Source organism: Podarcis liolepis (assembly GCF_965112155.1).
Source record: "Podarcis liolepis genome assembly, chromosome: 3".
Lineage (NCBI taxonomy): Eukaryota > Metazoa > Chordata > Lepidosauria > Squamata > Lacertidae > Podarcis > Podarcis liolepis.
Window position 1 is genome coordinate 66,774,127 of NC_139557.1, and position 23,490 is coordinate 66,797,616.

At 42.0% G+C, this 23,490-nt stretch overlaps 1 protein-coding gene across 10 annotated transcripts in view; it reads left to right on the plus strand.

Annotated features, from left to right (window-relative positions):
- The window catches only part of SASH1 (SAM and SH3 domain containing 1), a 522,300-nt gene that overhangs the window by 378,110 nt on the left and 120,700 nt on the right, over positions 1 to 23,490 (plus strand). For 2 of the 10 annotated variants that reach the window (XR_014524332.1, XM_083496240.1), the window contains exon 1: positions 15,281 to 16,045. The exons of 6 other annotated variants lie outside the window; for them this stretch is intronic. Coding sequence is in view for 3 of the 4 variants with exons in the window: in XM_083496240.1 (XP_083352366.1) it covers positions 15,950 to 16,045 (96 nt within the window). In the remaining variant the exon portion in view is untranslated. Of the gene's footprint in view, positions 1 to 15,280; positions 16,046 to 22,605; positions 22,657 to 23,490 lie in introns of those variants that run through there. 2 more of the 10 variants (XM_083496235.1, XM_083496237.1) reach the window with 2 other exon arrangements.

A 23,490-nucleotide genomic window follows, 5' to 3' on the forward strand; every position in this document is an offset into this window, starting at 1 on the left:
TAAAACATCTTTCACTTAAATGTATTTGTTTCTACAAGGAAGTTTTGTTTTATTTTTTTTAAAAGCATGGTGATTCTAGGAACTGAACTTCTTAACCCTTAAATCGGTAAGGCCCTGCAACCTGGCGGCAGGCAATCTAAGTACACTCATGAGTACTGGTAACTTGCAAAATAATGTTCTTTATTATGATGTATAACTCTTATTCTGGATTTGAATCCAGGTCAAAGACAAAGACTCCAGGCTGCATGTTCACATCTGTAGTTTCTTGACCACATAAAAATTATGTGTAGAAATAGTTGTGTAGGTTACAAAAAATGTTCGTAAATTTAAGTACTCATTACATGCAGAGTTACATAACTTTCTATATTTCCCACTCTGTGCTCCAGATCTCAGCATTGGGTCACATAGCATGTTTATGATTTGGGGTTGAATGTCTGAGCCATGTGCTGGCGTGCTGGGTCATGAACATGTGGATGTTGTATATGTTGTGCATGACAAAGGCAGAAGAAGGTAGGGTGGCCATACTTACATAAGCACCCACTGTCCACCCATCCTCCTTTGATCATTGGCACCCATGTACCCATCCCTTGGGACCAAGCAGGAATCTGTGTGGGTTTTTTAGCCATTCCACAGTGTGTCTTGCTGGACTGGTTGCAGTGTGAATGCTATATTTAAACAGGTTAATTTGCCAGGAAACTGCAGGAAAGAAAGAGAGCCTGGTAAGGTCAACTAGATGAACCCCTTAGGCACCTTTGAGAGTGATAGGAAGCTCCCAAGGCCTGCAGCTCAGAGCTAGCGGACCCAGGACAGGATATGGACTGCATTTGGAACCATCTTCTCTCATCTGCCTGGAGCTATGGGCCCCCAGGGTGATTATGAAAGTAGGTCTCCCTATTCACCTTAATGGTGCAGTTTGGGGAAGGGCACAGGCTGAATTACATGATCACAGTGGGACATAGTCATATAGCATGTGATCATGATTTTTAATGCCTTTTTTTTTACTTTGTGGCTTAATATTCCTTTTATGGATGCAGAGCTTATGCATCTACACTTTTTGAAAATAAGTATTCACAGCTGGTTGCACAGAACTGAATGTCCTCCATTAGTGAGGCACTTGTAGAAACATCTTGCAAATACATGTTAGTACTGTATATACATAATACAAAAGTGGGGAAAGTCAGCATACTTGGTAGTGAGTTCCTTGGCATGTCTTTCAAAGCACGACTTCTGCATGACTCAAAAGCACATGAAAGCTACCTAAAAAGCAACAATTGAAATCACACAATCAGCAGACGTGTTAGAGCCTTATAACCCTGAGACATTTTAATTCAAAACTAGCAAAGCTGGGATCAAGTCAAGACACACAAAGGAATGGCAATATCCCAAGCATGAATACATTTTAATTGCAGAGTATATGCGAGCTAGTAACAAATCCTTGCCCCCTGGCAGCTGTAACTGAATGGATCCTGCCCTGCTGTAACATACTGTGTATGAGAATTTGTCTTCCTTTAGCTTCAGGCTGCCCCTCTGGCAACTGTCATCCACAATCATATCAATTACATAAAACCAGATTTGTCCAACCATCTTGTCTATACACTGACAGTCTAATAATGTGACCTGCTGTATTTCTCTAGCTCTATTTCTAAGGGAGCTTGAATCATCACAGCTTTGCACATACATTCATGTACACCCACAGACTCCCTCCGTGATGTCATGCTCTACTGAAAAGTGCAGTCAAAACTTGCTTCATGGCTTGCCATGTTCTGCAGTATTCATTACAGACACATTATAATGTGTAATGACTTGCACAGGTACAGCCTAAGGGAAAAACTAGTTTAACGCAAATGGTGGAACACTAGCACACAACACAAGATGCTGTGCTGCTGAGTTTAATTAGTATATGTAAAATTCATAGAATTGTAGTTTGAAGGGATCCCGAGGGTCATCTAATCCAACCTCCTGCAATGTGGGGGTCTCAACTACATCATACATGACAGGTGGTCATCCAATCCCTGCTTTAAACCTCAAAGGTAGGAGAGTCTATTGCCTCCTGATGGAGCCCATTCCACTGTTGAACAGCTCTTCCAGATATTTAGTTGGAATCTCCTTTCTTGTAACTTGAATCCATTGGTTCGGGTCTTAGCTTCTGGAGCAGGAGGAAACAAGCTTGCTCCATCTTCCATGTGACAGCCCAGATTGTTGAAAATGGCTATCATATCTCTTTTCCAGGCTAAACATACCCAACTCACTCAAACATTCACCCTCTTCTGCACGTGTTCCAAATTGTCAATATCCTTCTTAATCTTAGGTACCCAGAACTGGGCACAGTACTCCAGATGTGGTCTGACAAAGACAGAGTAGAGTGGTACTATTACTTCTCTTGATCAGGACACTATACTTCTGTTGATGCAGCCTAGAATAGCATTCACTTTGTTTTGCTGCTTCATCACATTTTTTACTCATGTTAAGTTTGTGGTCTACTAAGACCCCTACAGTATATCATTTTCACATGTACTATTGGCAAGCCAGGTGCCCTCCACCTTATATTTGTGCAGGTGGCTCTTCCTGCTTAAGTGTAGAACCTTACACTTGTCTCTGTTGAAATTCATTTTGTTATTTTTGGCCCAGTTCTCCAATCTGTTAAGGTCATCTTGAATCCTGATTCTGTCTTCTGCAGCATTGGCTGCCCCCTCTCACTTTGGTGTCATCTGCAAATTTGATGAGTGGTTCCAGTGACTTAGAAGAGCCCTATTGGATCAGACCAAAGATCTCTATTCTCACTGTGGCCAAGTAGATGCCTTTGGGAAGCCCCAGGATGTGAGTACAATAGCTCTGTCCTGTTTATGCTCCTCCAGCAACTGATATGCAGAGAGGTATACTTCCTCTGATACTGGACATAGTTCATAGCCCTCATGACTTGTAGTGATTTATAGCCTTATCCTCTGTGAATTTGAGTAATTTGGTGGTGCGACAGTAAATTCAGAGGTGCAGGCACTCTTCCTTCAATATCAGTCTTATAGCTACAGATAGGTAGCCGTGTTGGTCTGCCATAGTCAAAATAACTATGAAGGAATTTTTTTATTTAGTCTTATAGCTGAGTGTTAACAGGATTCTAACCAAAGCAGGACCGCTGAGAAACGAGGGAACACCCAGGGTTCCAGAAAAAAACCAAAACCTTTAGTGAGAAGAAACCTAAGGCAGCAAAATAAACAAAACTTTAACCCAAACAACCTAGTGAGAAATGACCTTGCTCAGTGGCCACAGAATGCTGAGTATCTGTTGGGATAGGAAAAATGGGAAGAGTGGAAATGAGTATCTTGGAGAAGGGAATAGCCTTGAACCCTGAACAGGAGCACATCTCAGTGCCATACTTATCATTTACAGTCATACCTCGGGATAAATACACTTCAGGATAAGTATTTTCGGGTTGCGCTCCACGGCGACCTGGAAGTAACGGAGCACGTTACTTCCAGGTTTCGCTGCTTGCGCATGCGCAGACGGTCAAAATGACGTCACACGCATGCGCTGAAGTGGCGACACGCACAGACACGCTATCGTGTCTTACGTTCTGTTCAGGATGCGAATGGGGCTCCGGAACGGATCCCGTTCGCATCCCGAGGTACCACTGTATTAAATTTAAATCATGATCTGCCTCCCAAATGAAACCAGGGCAGCATTTTGTTGCAGATTCCACTTGAAAGAGATATGCATAAGATATTAAGAACAATGTGTATCATAAAATTATTCCAGGTTTTCTTATGTAAATGTTGCCTCTTTTCAACCAGCTTTGTGAGCTTTCCTGAGGGTCACACAGATTTGTGTACATCATGCATGCAGATTTTTATCATCAGTTGGAGCTGCAGCAATAAAAAAAATCAGACCTTTTGATTCATTAATATGGCAGTCAGTTCTAAATGAGAGCAAATGAAATGACTGCATATTCTCCACATTGCCTGTGTTCTAAGAATATCAAATATTTACACACTATTTTGGGAACTGGTATATTTCAGATGCAAGCAATTCTCCTACATTGGTTAGGAAGCCTCTCAAACAGGAGAAGCCAATTCCAGGAAAAGCATCCGCCTTGTAAACAGAAGTTTCTAGTTTTAAAAATATAGTTGCTATCCCCATTTTTGTCCTCATTTTTCACTGCACAGCACTGAGATACTGTAGCCCAGGGGTTTTCAACCTTTTGGGGTCCACGGCTCCCTTGACCAACTACATTCTTTCTGCGGCACCCCTGTGGGGCTCAGGAGCCCAGTTATGTCACCCCTTGCCTGCAGAGATGGCAGCCTCTCACGCTTTTTCAAACACCCTCCCTTGTGCAGTGTTCCTGTAGCTTCCTCTCCCCTCTCATTGGGAGTCCTCCAGGCAGCCGCTGCTGCCGCCCTTGGTCTCTGAGCTGCGCACCCCACCCCAAAAAGAAGTATCTCTTCACTGCCACAGGGGCCTGGGACTTGACTGTCCATTCCCAACAGCAAGGGCTGGCAGACTGGCTGCCTGGACTCCCTCGCCTGCTTGCTTGCTTGCTTGCTTGCTCTGAGGCTGCCTTAGTTCCTGGTAACCAGCACCCGCTGAGCAGTCCCAGAGGCACCATTCATTTGGGGAGCTTGTAGCCAGGGCTGCTGCAACAAACAGCTGGGCAAGCCTTTGGGAGGCAGAGATGCAATAGGGCATCAGAGGAGGGAGGGAGGGAAGGAAAGAGCGTTGCCTGCAGCACCCCTGACCATCATTCAAGGCTGAAAACCACTGCTGTAGCCTAATTCAGCTAATATGTCTACTCAAAAGTAAGCGTTATTGAAATCAGCGGGGCTTAGTCTTAGAGGCAATCTTAACCCTACTTACCTAAGTGCCATGACTTTTCCTGGGCTAAGCCATTGAAAGGGCAAGTCAGTTGGCAGTCTAATCCTATGCATGTTTGCTGGGAAATGAATCCTACTGAGTTTAATGAGACTTGCTTCCTATTCCCTAGTAAGTGTAATGGTTTATTGTTTTCAGTTTCCAAGGTATACTTGGGATCCAATCCAAAACACTTGCTAAGAAGTTATTCTTATTAAACGGAAAAGAACTTACTTCTGAGAAGACTTCAATAGGACTGAACTGTTAATTCCTTTCTGATATACTTTGGACTGGGGAGAAATTTTAATAGTTTTAGTTTTCTGTATTATTCATGCAAAGAATAGCATAATATAAGCACAGTTAAAACGTAAATAGCCTCAGTTGCTGCTGCTGCTGTTGTGTGTTTGTGTTTTTACAAGAAACATGGCTAATTACACTACAATGTGGGTGAAGGTGCCAATCTGACTACATTTGAATGTAATTAAGTATAGACAGGCAACATTGGCATTTGGATGTCCATCAGATTTGCAACCACACAATGTATTAAGGTGGTAAGACACAAAGGTTGGGTGATCTGGGCTACACTGATTAATTTAACAACAGATCTGCCATAGGAAATCATGGGGTTGTGTTTTCCCTACCACTTTTCTTGAGCTTCACTCTTAAAGGTGCCTAAGGGTGCTCACCAAACCTTAACTACCGAATGACTTTCCCACACCTACATTCAAATATGTCGATTTAATCAATTTAATGACTGAAATCTGTTAAGTGCACCCACCACCCAATGAGTACATAGTAGGAAAGGGGAGGGGGAGGTACCAAGGCCAGTCAGCTGATTGGGGGGGGAATGCCTACTCATTCCCAGACAGTGACCAGAAAATGTCTATATTGAATAAAGCAGGGGTTGGCAAGGCTACCTTACCTGGGCTGGTTCACTGCCACGGAACCCCCTCCATGGGCCAGATCCCGTGAGCGTGCCCGCCTGCGATTTCCAGCATCTGCGCAGACGCCATTTCCTGCGCCACGAAAGTGGGTCCCTGCACTGTGCTGCGCCAGTTTAGTGCAGTGCGTGGGGACTTGCCGAGCGGGCAGCTCGGTTCGGGGGTGGATCGTGGGCCGGTAAAATAACCTCTGTGGGCCGCTTGTGGCCCATGGGCCTTAGGTTGCCGACCCCTGGAATAAAGGGTGGGAGGAGTGGGTACAGATAAGCCAAAGACACTGAATGAGAGATGGCATGGGCTTAAATAACCCAACATCTAACCCCACCACCCAGGCATCTGTGCAAGTATATAGGCACACTTGAAGCTGAATTTGTGACCTTCCTCACCTAAGCATCCAGAAGGGAACCTGCCACTGCAGCTGCTTTGGGGGCAGTGGGATGCCAGTCACAGTTCCTGATCCAGCAACTGATATGCATGTGGAAGCTTAACTGGATGTCAGGATTGACTGTACGTCATATAAAGCTTATATAACCAATTAAAAAAAAATTGGTGTGTGACTAAATACTGAAAGAATATGCCAATAACCTTCGAACGGCAACACATCAAATTAGTTTCCACCAAGCATATCATGACAAAAAGAATGTTCCATAAATTAGGTAAAAACTGCATTCTTTAATTAAATGTGATTATCGAGCCAGTCCTTGCAACAGATGCAAAGTTTTGTATGCTTTGGGGGATGGGAGTGTTTTAAAAAAGATAGCAAGAGTCTACTCTTGAAGGTCAAACTTTTTCTTTTTTAAAAAAAACTTCCCTAGAAATGCATCTTAACAGAACTTGAAAAGCTTTTGTATTATCACTGATGCGTTTGACTGGTCGTGGAGAGAAAAATTCCTCCCGCTCATCCTTCCCCCATAATAATAATCCTTCTCTTCAGTAACTCCTCAAAATATTAATTGAGAGAATAGCTTGAAGATACGTTCTGAGGAGTGCTTAAGCCTGTATTCACTTGCCTTTCTGTCTCTTTTTTAAAAAAATCGAGTAAGTTGATTGGTGAGTCCTGAAAATCCACAGTTAGTGATATAAGGCCTCTTCTCACTTTAATTACTGTTTGACAGGCACATTTACTTTCCAGCTGAGCTGTCCTAAATGGAAGCAGCTGCTTTTTAAAACTATACCCCATTCCAAATCCCTACCTTCAATATTTTAGGACATGAGACCTGCAATTCTTCTTTGATTTATGAAAGGGGAAAATCTCTCTTTTGGTGTCATGACATTGGTCTGCACACAAGGAAAGAAGTCTCCTTCTGCTTCCTAAAGTTTGAAGGAATTAGACTGTCTGTTCATGTGGGTTATAACTTTTCGTGTTGCCATACAAAGGTGGACAGACAGATACACTCTATGGATTCTTCTTGATTTTTCATTGTTGGATAGAGCGATCACTGTTGCTAGGAGCAGCAGAGCAGTGGATCAGCTGCCAGATCCAAAGCTCTATGAGTGGTGGGTATCAAATTTGTTGCAGCAGTTCCAGGCTCATACAGCTGAGGGGCCCACATCATGGGATCTAGCAGAATCACAACCCTGTAAAACATTATTTCAGGACCTTCTGCTGGCTACAGTTGGTGGTAACGTCACTTGGTTTTAACATCAATCTACAATGTTTCCATCACCACAGAAAAGACTTCTTCACTGGTGGAGGCCAGTGGACAAGAACACCCTACTATAGCCTAACCCTCTCCAGCAGCAAAAATAGGGGGTTAGGATTGCTGCCTTATGCACTTGATTGTGAACAATAGATGAAGACCTAGAAATTATTAAAGTCACTAGAAGAAGCTTGGATTAAACCAGTTTCAGGTACAATACATGTATCAAGAAACTGATAGTTTTCAAGTGTATTCTATTCACTGTACAATCAGTTGAAAAAGTTGCTCTTGGAAAGAATATGGCAGTAAAAACCTCACATAACTGCAAATAAATTCAAATAGTTCCTGCTGTTTTTTTCATTAAAAAAACCCCCAGGGCATTTATTTTCTTAACAATTTTTTGCAACAGGAAAATACTAGTTTCCGTTTGGAATTTCTATACCAAGTTACTGTATTTTGTTATTGGCAAACAGTCCACATTTGTCCTCGGGAAGACGGTCATTTATTTCTTCTTCACAGTAAACAAGGCAAGAAGGGAAACAAAGGCCCAGATAGTTAATCCTAATCCAGAAACAGGTGTAACTGGCAGACAATTAGATTAGAAATATTGAACTACTGTCTAGTGCTGCATGTTGTGTTATTAATATGTTAAATGTGTTGGCAGTAACCAGTAAATCTTTGTGGCTTGGTGAAGTGGAATTTAAGACAAATAGATAAATTGAAGCAGAACAATAATTATAAATAATTTGTTTTGATTTTTTTCTTGTTCAGGCTGGTGCAGTTTCCTCTGTTTAGTCTGGCATATGTAGGCTGCAATTCTATGCACGTCAATATGGGAATTTAACTGAGTCAACATGCATAGGATTGCACTATTAGATTAGTACATGAAGATTGTGACACTTTGAAGTTAACTTTGTCCTTGTTCTGTAGATCTTTACTATCTCCCCAGGAAAATGTATGAAAACTTGAGTGAAAGGGGGCACAGAAAATGGGAATGGAATTTTATCAACTATTGCATTTATTTCCTGATATGTCCTTGCTGCCATTTCTCCTCCCATCTGTCCCTGGCTTTTTTCATTATTTATTATTTAATTTGTATTTTGTCCACCACCACTTTTCTGCAAACGAGAAGCCTTCCATATTCATTTTGTGCTGTTATGAGTTAGCTACTCATTTGTCATCAATGTGGTTACTCTTGAATATGCCATATGGTCTTCAGAAGTGTGTTTTTAAGATTATTCTTTTATTGCAAGCAGTACTTGTTGGGAACCTGTCATGAAGACTCAATGCAAGATACATGGGAGAGAGGTAGAAAATACAGCTTTATACTTAATAAATTATGAAATAGTCTTCAGTGTTGGGTTTTTTAATGAAATAACAAGGCTTGGAGGGTTATAAAAACCAGCTATAAAGAGGAAGGTGGTGGTGCTTGTAGCCCACCAAGACTTGGGAAAACAGAACTAGAGAAAACAGAAACTATGTTTATGACATTGGGATTAAAACTGAGGTTTGATTTTTGCTTAGAAAGTTGTTGTGTAGTAATGGGAGTGGCTTTTAAGTGCTCTTACTGCATAAGTCATGTATTATCAGAGGTCCACAGGACATGAGGCTATTGTTGTGAACATGTGTGCAGGACAAAAGGATATGATCCTTTCCTTTTTCCTTCTGACTCAGAAAGATTGATACAGTCCTAGGGGTCTATGTTTAGAGTTGGCTAAATATTGTGAGATGACGGCATTTTGTCTCTGGCACACCTTCTCTTTCTGATCTGTAGATTTAAAGTGAGCATAGGTTTGCAGTGCACTTTTGGTTAGCAGTTGACTTTTGTTGTTTGTGAAATGGAATGGTTTAAAATATGTATATGTATGCACACACAAAAAGTTCTTCTTGGGTAACTGGTTTCCACAGATGGAATACATGCTGCTCATTTTTGTGTTTGGTCTGAAGGCTTCTTAGCTCAGCCTCTGATATGTCTTACATGGTATAATATGGCATGTAGTATGTTTCTAAGTACTGTAATTCCAGCATCTCTAATAGAACTGATAAGTAATTTCTCTTCATTATGTTTAATACTATCTGTGTTTAATGCTATTTTTTCATTGGCAACTTGTGCATTCATGGTTTTGTTTGTCATTATGGTTTGTATTTTTGTGTTTTTATATTCCAAACTGCCCTGTGCTCCTCAGATGAAATGGTATAGAAATTTAATAAACCACCACCATGCAAATCCTATAATAAATGCAAATACCAATGAGTATTCATGTAATCCATAGAATAGACTGTTGGACTACTTCCTGGTAGATCTAGTTTCAGTTCCTTCTTCTGCAGTAATTTTACTGCTTAGCTTGAACAAGTCACTTTCAGCGTGTGAAAGAAGAGTGATAGTACCAAGCCTCCTCTGCAGAAATGAGCTTTGCATACATGCATTCAATGAGTCTTGTGAATTAGGATTTTTAGTGCTGGCAATAGTACTTTTTGACAGGCGTATCCAGTAACTTAATACACAGGTATTAAAAACTGAGTGTCACCCGCCCCAGAAAATCAAGCTATACACATTTAACACTTCAATGGAGAATAGCTGGGCAGCAGTTAATATCCACAAGGGTAGCTTGGTAACTATATGCATTTATTTGGTGTGAAGGAATTAGTTTGTGGTTCGGGTTATTTAGCTAACATGCACACCATACGCACAAGAAGGAGCTAGGCATAGGAGGAAATTAGGAGGGTGAGGTCGAGTTCAGCACAACTCTGGGAGGCAAACTAGCCTTCTCTTTCTCTGGGCTCACTTTGCAGAGTAGGCTTCAGACAATCAAAGCTGGGCAGGGAGTACCAGAGGCTGGTTTCTAAAACAGACGGATACAGGAAACAACAAACAAATCTCAAAGCACAGCCTCACTTAAAGGTAACAGATGTGGAGGCTGCCATGCGTAGGGAAAGTACCTCTGGAAGACAGGACAGGAACAAGATATACCTTTCCTGGACCTGTTAGCCAATCCTGAAGAATTGGAACTGGGGCGTGTTGAAACTGGGTCAGGAAGGAAAAATAGAAGTGCAGCAGGCAAGAGGAGGCCCAGAAATGTTTTTTATTATTATTTATTTATTTCACAAGATTTATACTCTACTTGAGATTGTATATTAAAAATAATCGAAGTGGTTTACAAAAAGATAAAACTATAAATAGCTGTATAGATTGATAGGATATATATTTGATTTTTAGTGCCACACTTATAATACTAAAATACTCAGTTATATCAGTTTAAAATCCTAGGGAATAAATGTATAAGTGTGTCCCTCATAGATATTACACTTCTTGAGTTCCAGAGGAACCCAAACATAATTCAGGAATGCCACATTGACCATATTTACAGACAGAAATATCTGGATTTTCTGCTTGATGAACTACTCCTTACAGTGAAACTTTTGTGAACTGTAAGCCTTTCTGGCTTGCAGAAATCAGCATTGTGTGAACATAGCATACTGTATATGCTTAAGTGGAAGGAGTTTAATGCAGATTCTTTGGACAGGTATAGGCAAGCGCAGCCCTCCAGAGGTTTGGGGACTACAACTTCCATCATCCCTAGCTAACAATGCCAGTGGTTAGGGATGATGGGAGTTGTAGTCCCAAAACATTTGGAGGGCCGAGTTTGCCTATGCTTGCTTTGGACTAATGCTTTACTTTGGTCTGTTCTTTAAGGTAAACTCCATAAAGTGCCCAGCTCCAGTTAAGAGTGCATATCAATGACATCAAAACAACAATCACCACAGGAAAGCAAGATGCTTCTCTTCTCTTTTTGTTTTTTAGTGTAGCTCTCTTTTGCCCATAATAGCTATACACTCCTGTGTATAGCAAAACACTCATGATATAAGTGTTCAGCTTTCTTTCTGATTGTCCTGTGTTTTGGCAAGTACACTACAGCCAGCCTGAAAGTTGCCAGAAGCAGAAAGGTTTTCCATGCTGAGCATGCTTCAGCAAGTCTGGGCTAGATACTGTCTGGCAAAGAATCTTGTATTATGATGACCCCCTTCCTGTTATTTGGGATCCAGCCTGTTTACCTGACTCATCTGCAGGGTGGAGTGGCCGCGTGCTGTCTCAAGGGGCTTCTAAGCACTCAGTGTAGTGTGTATGCTGATAGAGATTCCCTGGTGCTTGTCATGTAGTAAAGTACTGAGTTTTGAATTACAGTCATGTTTTCTAGGTGCAGTGTTGGAACTACCACAAAGAGGGGCCCTAGGCTTGGTAATATTGATAGAATGGTGACTAATATGTTTCTCCCACAGTACATGCTTCTGACCACTGCTTAGTCATGCAAAGCTTTGTGTTGTACATTTGCACAGTGGCAGTTTTGCTGCCTCAGTCTTGTGCAGAGCTACATAGCCACACCATTACAGGATGATGGCTAATAGGATCAGGATGGTGCTGGTGCAAGGTCACATAGATGCCCGCCATACATATATCCCCCAAAGAAGCATAGGACCGCACTTTAAGTGTCAGAGGAAAGAAATGCTTAAGTGGCGGGAAACAATAAATGGACAGGGTTGGAGAAATTGTGTTCTGTTTGGTACTGAATTAGAGAACAACACGTCATTCCACACCATGCACTTGCTTCCTCACTTGTGTACATAGTATCATTTATGAATGGCATGTCCATGTACAATTTTTGGCTTTTGTCTGCATTATACATGTGAGTGGCTGTTTTTAAAAGACTGCCCAGAGTATAAAACAGTTAAGAGTGTTAGCAGCAATGGAAGGACCAGATCAGCAAGGAAAGAACAGTGGGTATATTTTGCTCATGTAAAAGAACTCACAGTGCTATTCCTTGTAATTCTGTGAAGTTCACTGTATATCTGAAACATCAGCTTTAGAAAGTGCAAACTTCCTGATTAGATTAAGTGTTTGTTTAGTGTCAACGCCTACTGATGACCATTTAATTGAAATGCAAATGGTAGAACTATGTGTAAACATCCAGATATTTTGAGTCTCAGGTGGGAGTTGAGACAGGAAGTAGAGACTGACCATACCACAGTAGTTTAGCATAATGTGTCTGAATTCTGTCTAATTTCAAACCATAACCTTAAGAAATCCCTCTCCCATGTAGCCTGGGAGATATTTTATTTATAAAGAACTGTTTGCTTCCATAAACAACTGTTTTTAAAAATTGCATAATAGATCATCACACTCCCCCTTCCTAAGGCATTTGTGTGGCTATAATTCACCAGAAAGGGATTTCAGTTTATGCATCTGACAGAGTGGGTGTGAATCCATGAAAGCTTATGCCATGATAATGTTGTTAGTCTTAAAAGTGCCACAGGACTGTTGTTTTTTTCCCTGTAAGAGACTGACATGGCTGCCCCTCCAGAAAAAGGGAGAGAAAAAGAAGTGAATAAAATGTTGCTATCATTAGGCTGCTATCCTAAGCATAATTGCTTGGAAGCCAAATAAACATGGTTGGGAATTGGGGTGTTTGGCTTGTTTGCTTCACTTGTGTAATTTCTGAAGCCCTCTGTATTATAAAGTAGCTGTATTTAACAATAGTTTCTTTTCTTACTCCCTCTGAACGTTGTCATTGGGGCTTTGTTTGCCAGCCTGGTCTGCACAAACAAGTAATTGTGGGGTTCTTCAACCACCACCACCTTTGTTGGTTCTGTTGGCTCATTCACAAAATCCACTATAAGTTTTCTTGAACATGTGTTATTGTTGTTGGCATCTATCTGTCTTGGGAGACAATGGAAGAGTTCACCTTCAGGGGTAAAGTCAAACTGTTGGACAGTTACAACACCTGCTGTGGCTGTAAGGACCAAAGCTACAGTGGTACCTCGGGTTACAAATGCTTTGGGTTACAAACGCTTCAGGTTACAGACTCCTCTAACCCGGAAGTAGTACCTCGGGTTCAGAACTTTACTTCAGGATAAGAACAGAAATCGTGCGGAAGCAGCAGGAGGTCCCATTAGCTAAAGGGGTACTTCAGGTTAAGAACAGTTTCAGGTTAAGAACGGACCTCCGGTACGAATTAAGTTCTTAACCAGAGGTCCCAGTGTATTCATAGAATCACAGAGTTGGAAGTAATCACAAGGGTCATCTAGTCCAACCCCCTGCCATGCAGGAATGTTTTGCCCAACTTGGGGCTTGAATCCACAACCTTGAGGTTAAGAGTCTCATGCACTATTGACTGAGCTGTATTCAGTCTATATTGTCCCAGGGTAAATGCTTAAGGAAATGTACATTAAGAGGAAATTAATTAATGAAGGGAGAGAAGACACATTCTTTGATGTAGTTGGGCCCCAGAAATATTTGTCTTTCAAATAGCTTCTGTGAACAGTCATGTTCATGAGTATAGCGTTTTACTTGTGGCAAATGAGTACTGAGAGTTTTTTATATTTATTTATTACATTTATATACCACCTTTTCCTCAACGGAGCTCAAGGTGGTGTATATGGTTTTCTGTTCCTCATATCCTCACAACAACCCTGTGTTACTTGACTTCAGAACACAAGAACTGAAGCTGGGTGGACAATACCTTCCCAGTTGTTAACACTGGATCATGGTAATGTGGTGACTTTTCTGTTAGCGACATATACTGTCAATTCATATACTGTATGTACCTAAAACCTTATAGTTTGAGTCCTGGTTGAACAATTCAAGCTGGAAAAGTCACCTTCCCAAGGAATGAATAAAACTTCTGAAAGTATATGAACAGTAATTGCTGACTTGGACATATTATCTATATGCAGATCTGTGTCATCATGTTGAGAGTCCCCTATCCAGGCCACCATTCTGCATTCTCAGCTCCCGTAGGAGAAACCGTATTAACGCATATGATGGGGGTGCTAGTCCATTATAGTGAGTAGTAGAAGCAGATGTCACAAATGAGATGGGGGATGACTTAGTCTTAACATAAAACATCTGTGTGCGTGCTCTACTTTGCGCCACTTCTCAGGCCTTATGCAGACATTCCTACATTAGGGGAATGTGCATATCATTATAATGTTGGCTGATTCTCTCCCCCCCCCCCCGTTTACATCTGCATGGCACATGTGCATAGTGACACACACACCCCACAGCATGTTTAGCCTTCACTTATATGTGATTAGAGCTTACGTGCATTGGCATCTACATACAAATACGTGCATTGGCTTCTACATACAAATGTAAATATACACACATGTTTTCCAGTGCACAGAAGTCAGGTGTGCTGGTGGAGGCAGAGCCAGCTGGTATGAGCTTGATAAGCCCTACTATCAAAAACATATGCATAAGCTACTCATTGCATTTAGCCACACACCTAAAATGTTTCAAGTACAACTTTAGTGTGCATGCAAGAGACACATGTTCACATGTATCACACATATGATGATGATACAGCCACAAACATCAGAAAGTTGTGATTCGCAGTACAGCTTTACCTCTGATCAAAGTATAAAATTACCTTTATTGTGCAGCAGTAAAAAGAATTGCTCCAAAAACATGCACTATAATTTCTCAAGGAGACTTGCTAGCTTGCTGGGATGCTGAAACGTGAGAGACCCTGCTACAGAATGTGCCTGTGTAAAGAAACCGAGCCAATATCATGGTGGGCACACAGAAAAAAAGTGCAAGGCTTTCAGCCTAAGTTTCAAGAGCTTGTTTTTCTGACAGAGGTGGGTGGAAATTTAGGCTGCCAGACTCAAGTAGAAGGGTTCCTAAAAGGAGGAGGAAAGGAAACCTTAAAGAGGGCATTCCTGAAATCCTTGCGGGAAGCTGGGTTGGCTTAAACATTAACCCTGTTGAGTGGCGAGTGTGTTAAGTGCGTGTCTGCGTGGTGCGACTGGAGAACTTGGGCCAGTCGGCCAGAACCTTCAGCGAGGCTGCTCTTTCAACAGGCGATTTGTTCGCCTGTCTGGGGCTCATTGCCATGCGAAGGGGCTGACATCAGAGCACCTTTTGTTGCTAAAAGCTCTTTTCTCTGGAGAGAGACAGAGAGAGCAGTCATGTGGAGATGGGAGAGCCCATGTAGAGGGAAAGGGGGGGAGGCAGAGAATTAGAGTTACCTACGAGCTGAAAACTCAGCGCGGGCTCCTGATTTGAGGAGGGGGAACCTTACCGAAAGACTTCCTTTGGTGCCAGATGTATTTTGTGCCTGTGGGAAGCGATTCCCTCTCCCCAAAGAGGCGACCGCGACTCTCTGGAGCACCCCTGCGCGAGGGAAAGGTGGTCACGGCCAGCTTTGCTTTGCCACCCTGTTGCTCACCGCTCCAAGCAGGCAAAGTTTGTGCGGGGCATGGCAGTTTGTAGACGTGCCAAGAGTTGAGCCCGGGAAGGAGCTGCAGGAGGGAAGCGTCGGTCGCCTCCTCTGCTCTCTTTTGGGGCTGGAGCCTGGCGGGAAGGCGAAGGCAGAGGCGGCATGATGGAGTAGCCGGGCGGCGGCGGCGGGTCTGGCTTGAGCGCAGGGCTTGAGCCGGCGGCGGGGCGTGAGGCGGGCAGCGTCGCCTTGGCTAGAGTCTCGGTCCGGTGGGGAGCGCGCGCCTTGAGCTTTGCTTTCCGAGGAGGCGACTATGGAGGAGGAACAAGCCGCCGGCGCCGAACCCCAGGAGGACAGCAGCATGCCCGAGAGTTTCTCCAGACTCTGGACGGATGTCATGGGGATACTGGTGAGTGACTGGTTTGGGTGGATTGGGAGAAGTGGAGAGGGGGCGCGAAAGCTACCCAGCCTTGGCTGTGAGCCTGGTGGCTTTGACATCTCCTGAAAGTCATTCTTGGGCCGACTCAGTACAAAAGTTCCTACGTATTTGGAGGAGCAAAACCTAAGAATAAAGGAATCCACGGGTTGCTTACGGAGAAGGATCCAATGGGGTTTCTTGAGCCTGTGCTAAGTCGTGAGCCCTTTACGACCCAAATTGCCTCCCCCCCCCCCTTGAATAGCACCTGTTGTAAAAAGTTAGTCAGATGAAATCAACATTACATTACAAGCACCTGCTTTGCTATTCTACTCCCCTTTGGCTTGCTTGTCCCAGCTATTCTTTAGGCTTAGGTCTCCATTTGTTGAAAGAATTGAATGTTGAGGTGGTGCTGTTTTTGGCTTTTTGGACGATCACTTTCGTCTCAGCCTAATCACGGTTTCTGAATATGATTATGAGCAATGTGCCTGCTTATAATCAGTCAGGTATCCTTGGGGATTAAATTTCAGTTGTAAAAGTGTAATTTCCACCAGTGAATTTTGCATACCTATCAAACAGACACTGTATTGCATGAATCAACCTCCTTTTCCAAGCTGATGTGTAAATTCTGCTACTTTTTTCTCTGCCTCTTAATGTATGATGTATTGAGGAGAGCCTGTGGTTTGCTAAACTTGTGCAGTTTCAACTTTGCCTGAACCAATTTTTTTAACTGTGACTTTGGATTTCACACACTTTTTTTAAGAGACAGAACTGTAGAGTGATTTGCCAGGTCTTCTATGGAGTATGCATGCAGAGAATTAAATATTTCTAATACTCCTTTCATGTTGCTGATTCTCTTCCTCCCTCCCCTGAGGTTCAATAATTCAATAGCTACGGAGGATCAAAAATGTTCAGCTACACCATACATGCCCTGAATTTAATTAGTTCAACCACTGTAACCACACCAGTTGCGGAATGGGGATAGACCTGACTAATGGAAAACTTAACTCTTTCAGTATTTTTAAAGTGTTCATTGGCAGACAAGCAAAAGGAGAGTAGAACTGCTGTGATCGAAACTGTTTACTGACAGTTAACTGTAAGAAAAATAAGAAGAAAAAGAACAATAATTGGACACCCCCCCTCGTGTTTCAAACTGTTAGAGTAGTATTTAGCCTTGTGACCTCAGGCTAATTTAATTATATGCATTCCTAGGTATTGTTATTATTTATTGCCCCCTCGTCAAAAGGAAGAGTGGTTAACAATAGACATAAAATAAAACAATAAAAATAGTGTAAACAACACATTAAAAATGAATTAAGCAGTATGAGATACAATTATCACAATCCAAAGCAGTCAACAGCACAATAAAATATATCAACAGAACCACCCTTCTCAAGCTCCGAAGGCTAATAAAAATAAGTTGATGCTCAAATGGGTATAGCAATCCGAATATGCAGTAGAAGAGAGTTCCACAAGTGAGTTGCTGCTGCTGAGGGCTTACTGAACGAAGGCATTACTAGCGGAGCCTCTCCAGCGCATCTTAAAAGCCCATGTTGAGTGGTACTGAGTCAGACACTTCCTCAAGATCGGAGGCCCTGAATCATTTAGATTTATATCTAAGTACTGTACCAATACCTGGAATTGTGCCCAATAGCTTACAGAACAGCCAGGGCAGCGCAGCGCAGAGCAGTGCAGTGCAGTGCAGTGCAGCACCTGCAAAATTGGTGTTAGGGAATTCCACTTTGCTGCCTCAGATAGGAAATGGGCAGCAATATTATGTGCCAGCCACATCTTCAGTACTATCTTCAAGGACAGCCCTGCTGTCCAAGGAATCCAATTTGGAGGTTATCAGAGCATGGACCAGTCACCACTGGTCCACTGGCTTTGGGCTCTCATATTTCAGTGGTGCGCTGTGCAACACTAAAATTCAGTGGTTCCCCCTCCTGCCTGCTCAGTTCTACAGCATTGTTTTGGCGCCCCCTGCAGGGTGGTGCACAGTGCGACCACATTGGACGCGCTACCTTAAAACCGCTTCTGCCTAGACCCCTGTAACCAAGTTATCTAACAGTGTATCTTTGGCATCAGTTGAAGCTAGGCGTTAGATAGCACTACTTGCCACTGTGGCCACCTGAGCATCCAGTGTTGTATCCAGGAGAACTCCCAAACTATCTCCACATAATTGTCTGAAGATTTGGGAAGAATGAATCTGTTCTGCTGAAAAGTTTCAGGTAGAATAAATAGCCCCAGAAAATGTCACAGGTTTTACAGAAGTGAGAGTTTCTGTTCTATGTATCTGAACTTGATTTGCCTTTATTTCAATTTGCAGTTATCATAGATTGTTATTAGTAGTTTTTGTAAAACAGTGTATGCTACATACAGTAATCTCAACAAGCAAGTAACTCAGAATTATCTCCTTTATGCTCAGTATCAACCTTTGTTACAAAGTTCATACCCACAATAGGCCTCCATTTCCATCTCTCTCCCCCACAAATGTATTAATATTACGTATTTATTATATTTATACCCCACCTTTCTTCATCAGTGGAACTGAAAGTGGTGTACATGGGATTCTCAGGTGATCTCCCATCCAGGTACTGATCAGAGTTGCTTAGTTTCAGTGAGGTGTTGGCCTCCATGTTTCTTCAGATCATGGTCTAGCACTCAAAAAAGGAGACCCAGATAATAGGGGAAAGGAGAGGGGGAGGAAGGAGGAAGGAAGGAAAGAAGGTTAAAAAAAAACAACTAAAAAAAAAGGCAAGCCAGGGATAAGGAGAGAGGCAAGGGACACTGATACCAGGCACTGTTGCTTGAGGCAGGTGGGGACAAGCAGCAATCAATGCATTTTTTAATTCCTTACATTCCACATTGTTAATACATGTATTCATTCATATGTTGAACTACGACAACAGCAATGGGATTTATTTCCTCTGCTTTTTATTGTTTTTTTTTAAAAATGAAAATAGTTGACTATGGATGAGGTTACACGGAGTGCATTTTCTGGCAAATTTTGGTACTGTGGGAGATGTACAAGGTGAGGCAAACAGAGTTAAACTGGGTGTCTGGAGAAAGTTAATGTAGCAGAGAAACCACCAACCTTAGTTTTGCCAGTTTCATAGTGCAGTTGCTGGGGCAAAATTAGTCATTATAGCTGGTAATTCAGTGTGAACATTCAGTGATGTAGAGTGTTTCAGCATTATAATGATGGAATAGCTAAACATCTCCTTTGCCTGCACTTTTTATCACTTTAGAATCAAATAAAGAGAGAAGTCTTTATGCTCATGTCTGTGGGAGCATCTGTAGGGGCATAAGGAGTGGTGGGAAAGTGCTCTTCTTATTCAGCAGGTATTATGGGTTAGGGGAGCTTTGACTTTGACAGACATTTACTATGAGAGGGTCAGCAGTAAAAGAGAACTTTGCAAAGATCTCATTTGGAAACCTACATTTTTTTCAGGAAATTGTTGTGGATCAAATCTTCCCTTGGTTTTGGTCTGTGCAAAAACTTTTACCAGGCATATTTTGAATATTACATTTTTTAAAAATCTAGGATACAATAGGAGATGCTGATTATGGTATTATGTTAAATTGCAGTTATGAAAGCTGGCAGTGGAAATAGAGCCAATACAGTTCTTCACTGATTTCAGTCAGATTCCCCCCCCCCCCGTAGTAATAATAATGGGAATAATAATGAGATAATTTTTTTGCTCTGGGTGTCATGAAGGTTGTGCATTTATGACAGTTTAAAAACATTTGCTTACTACAGATGAAATATATGCAGGAATGAGAGTCAGCATTTGGATTCGCTGAACTGGAAATGACTGTCCTGTTGCTTGTCCTAGCTAATTAACCTCATGAAATATTTCAGTACTAGTCATTGCATTAGAATGTAAAGCATGTAAGAGTAGTTTTCCTGGTTATTAATTGGGTCGATAGAGAATTGATTGTTTTTTTAAAAACCATCCTGCTGTAGTGTTCTACTAATCTTCCATACATGCGTACTCTGTGTGTGTAGACTTTATAGCAGAGCTTTCCAAACTTTTCATGTTGGTGGCACACTTTTTAGACGTGCATCATTTTGCGGCTCAGTAATTCAGTTTTACTAGCAAACCAGAGGCTAAACTAACCCCTTTCCAGCTCCGGGAGCAATGTGGGGAGCGTTCGCGCGACACACCTACACACTGCAGCTGACACACGAACGTGTTGCGACACACAGTTTTGAAAGCTTTGCTTTATAGTATACGCTTATGCATTTTTTGCTCTCAGTGTTGTAACTCGTTTAGTGCAAGTTGTAGTTATGAAGTTTAATCTTTGTAGGGAATCTGAAATGTATCCTACTTTGCATTCTTGATCTTTTGATCAGAATAAATTATATATGTTCAAAGAAGCCAGTGGGGTTTCTGTTTCATAACAAAACTAAAATTAGAATTACATTTCTCTGGTGCAACTGTAATTTTACGAATTCCTATCACAGCAATAGGAATAACCCAGCTAACATTCTTTTCAGTGTGATATGTGCAGCAGAACTTTCTAGATGATTATTCCTGTTTTTTATAAGAAATGCTGAAAAGTGTTGGACAAGAAATTCTGCTTATGATATAAAATGCTTTAGAAAAAATTTCTGTAAGAATTTCTTTCTGATGGTAGATATTTTTATTTGGATGGATTGGTGAATAATATACTGTTTAAGTTACGTATATATAATATTTATGAGCCTTAATTGGTAAATACAATTTTATTTTATTTCTTAAGAAGAATGTTTTGGGATAGTCTACTTTAGGCTTGCAAAACTATGCTAAGTGAATAAAAAGCATATATTCATTATGGTTTAGTTGGCTATTGCTAGCAGTGTGTAAACAGAACAGTTTCTGTATTGAGGTGAATAATGCCAGCTTACATCTGCATCAGGAATATTAACTATTGGCACACATAACTTTGTCATATGTTGTAGCATTCCTACCCACATTTTTTTTAACAGTCAGCAGTGTTAGAAACTAGGATAGGAGCCATGTGGCTTCCAGGACCTAGGTTGTGGGCGCCAAAACAAAATGTCTAGGCACCATTTTTTTTGCAGCCCTGCAGGGAGGAAAGAAAGCTGCCTGGCAAATCAGGGGTCTACAGCGTAGCATGGCAGCAAAGAGGTGTATTTTGCTACCACCCTACCCTGTCAAACACATTCACCCAGCAGCAAAAAGAATAAATACACATCTTTTGCTCCTTTGCTGCTGGGCAAATCAGGTGTTTGGCGGAGTTAGCATGGCAGCAAATGATGCATGTCTTTTGCTGCCTCTGTGCCCAGCAGACCAGCTGACTGTAGCCAGGCAGGTGGAAATGCTAGGCACCAAGGGTGGTACCTGGACATCTCCAGGCAAAATGCAACTGGCGCCCAGCTAATTTCGAACGCTGGCATACACACCCTTGTATAGATCCTGGGAGATGAGTGTTGGTTTTTTCTTAAAGCAAATCCACAGCAAAGCAAAATCCTCAATAGAATTCACATTAGCTACACCCAAACCAAAATTAATTCAATCTTGATTCTGCTGCAGAACCCTTTCCTCACTGTCTTTAGTTTGGAGAAGCATTAAGCTCTCAGTCTATAACCACAGGTTATGGTTATAGAGGTGCTGGTAATTCTTCAGTAGTTTGACCTTACCTCCAAAGGTGCACTGTCCCATTGTCTCCTAAGACAGTTCAAACATATGGATTTTAAACAATTGATTAACGCCCAGAGAGCTGTATGTGGCATTTGTATTCCACTGTTCTTGACAGACTTCCTTGTGTTTCCCAAAAGGCCAGTTATGAGGTTTAAGAGATCTCCAGAACTGCATGTGATGTGGGGAGGTGTACAGCTGAGGGCTGTGTGGAAATGAGCCTCTGTCAAAGTGCATTCCACACATGCACACGAGTCTTCAGATCACTACTGTTTACTATACATAATTCCCAGCTTAATGCAGTTTATTCAAGTAAAGTACATAGAAAAACAATTGGGACTTTGGGAATTCTAAATTTAAAACAAGAATGTAAGCGAATTAAAAACTTATGTGCAGGCTAGATATTTATGGTTGGGGTTCAAGTTGTGCAGGTATGAATTTTTCCTTCCGTTGTTAAGCTACTACATTTTCCCTTGTTTTCTTAAATGTTGAATTCACTCACACTAATCTAGCTGTACAATTAAGCATCTCATTCAGCTGTGGAGAATAAAATAAACATTGCAGCTGAAACTGCCCCCCGCCCCCGCCCCTGTCCTGTGTGAGCACTTCCTCTCTTTTGCCTTTTGTAGGAACATATGAATAACCTTGCTGGATCAAACCAAACACACATGGTTGTGCTCTCCAGTAACTGGTAAGAGACACTTTCTCAAATTGGCAGAAGCTGAAGGAGAAAGAGTATGCAGGAGACAGTGTGAGCACCTCTTAACACTTATTTCCAAGACTGTCTTAATCTCTTTCTAGGGCCCAACAGCTGAATGAGATAACATTTGATATAAGCCTTTTCCTTCCATAATGTTTCAACCAAACATCTTTCTTTCAACAGAGCTCCATCATTTAATATAAAAGTCTGATTTGCTTTTTGTGATGCCCCTTTTGAATGGCTTTGCATCAGAGAGCCAGGTATGTTCTGCTTTAAAAAACAAACAAACCAATCTCGTGAGTGCAGGTGTTTTTGTAGAGACTTACTTGGCTGTAAAACAATCCGGCTGTTAAGAATGTATTAGTATCTATGGCTTAAATTGTTGTTTGTCATGTCAAAGCAAAGTAAATGACGTTTTTTGAATTATACAAAGCGAATTAGAAAAACAAAGATGTTACATTCCAGCAACTCATCAGATTTTGCTGTCACACAGTAGAAATTAAACATACCCGGTGGCAGTTAGTGCTCCAGAACGTGGAAGCCCACCGAGTCCATCCTCGTCCAGCCGTTCCCTTACAGCCAACAAAACTCCACCTACCTGACCCTTCAATTTCCATCCATGATAACTAAATTGAACCTCCATGTTCAGAGTTCTATACCTTTCACTACTTTATCATGGGATGAATAGGATGATGTCTTTATGCCATTTGTAAGCTTTCTGTGGGACGTGGGTGGCGCTGTGGGTTAAACCACAGAGCCTAGGACTTGCGGATCAGAAGGTCGGCGGTTCGAATCCCCGCGATGGGGTGAGCACCCGTTGCTCAGTCCCTGCTCCTGCCAACCTAGCAGTTCGGAAGCACGTCAAAGTGCAAGTAGATAAGTAGGTACCGCTCTGGTGGGAAGGTAAATTGCATTTCCGTGCACTGCTCTGGTTCGCCAGAAGCGGCTTAGTCATGCTGGCCACATGACCCGGAAGCTGTACGCCGGCTCCCTCGGCCAATATAGCAAGATGAGCGCCGCAACCCCAGGGTCGGTCATGACTGGATCTAATGGTCAGGGGTCCCTTTACCTTTACCTAAGCTTTCTGCAGATGA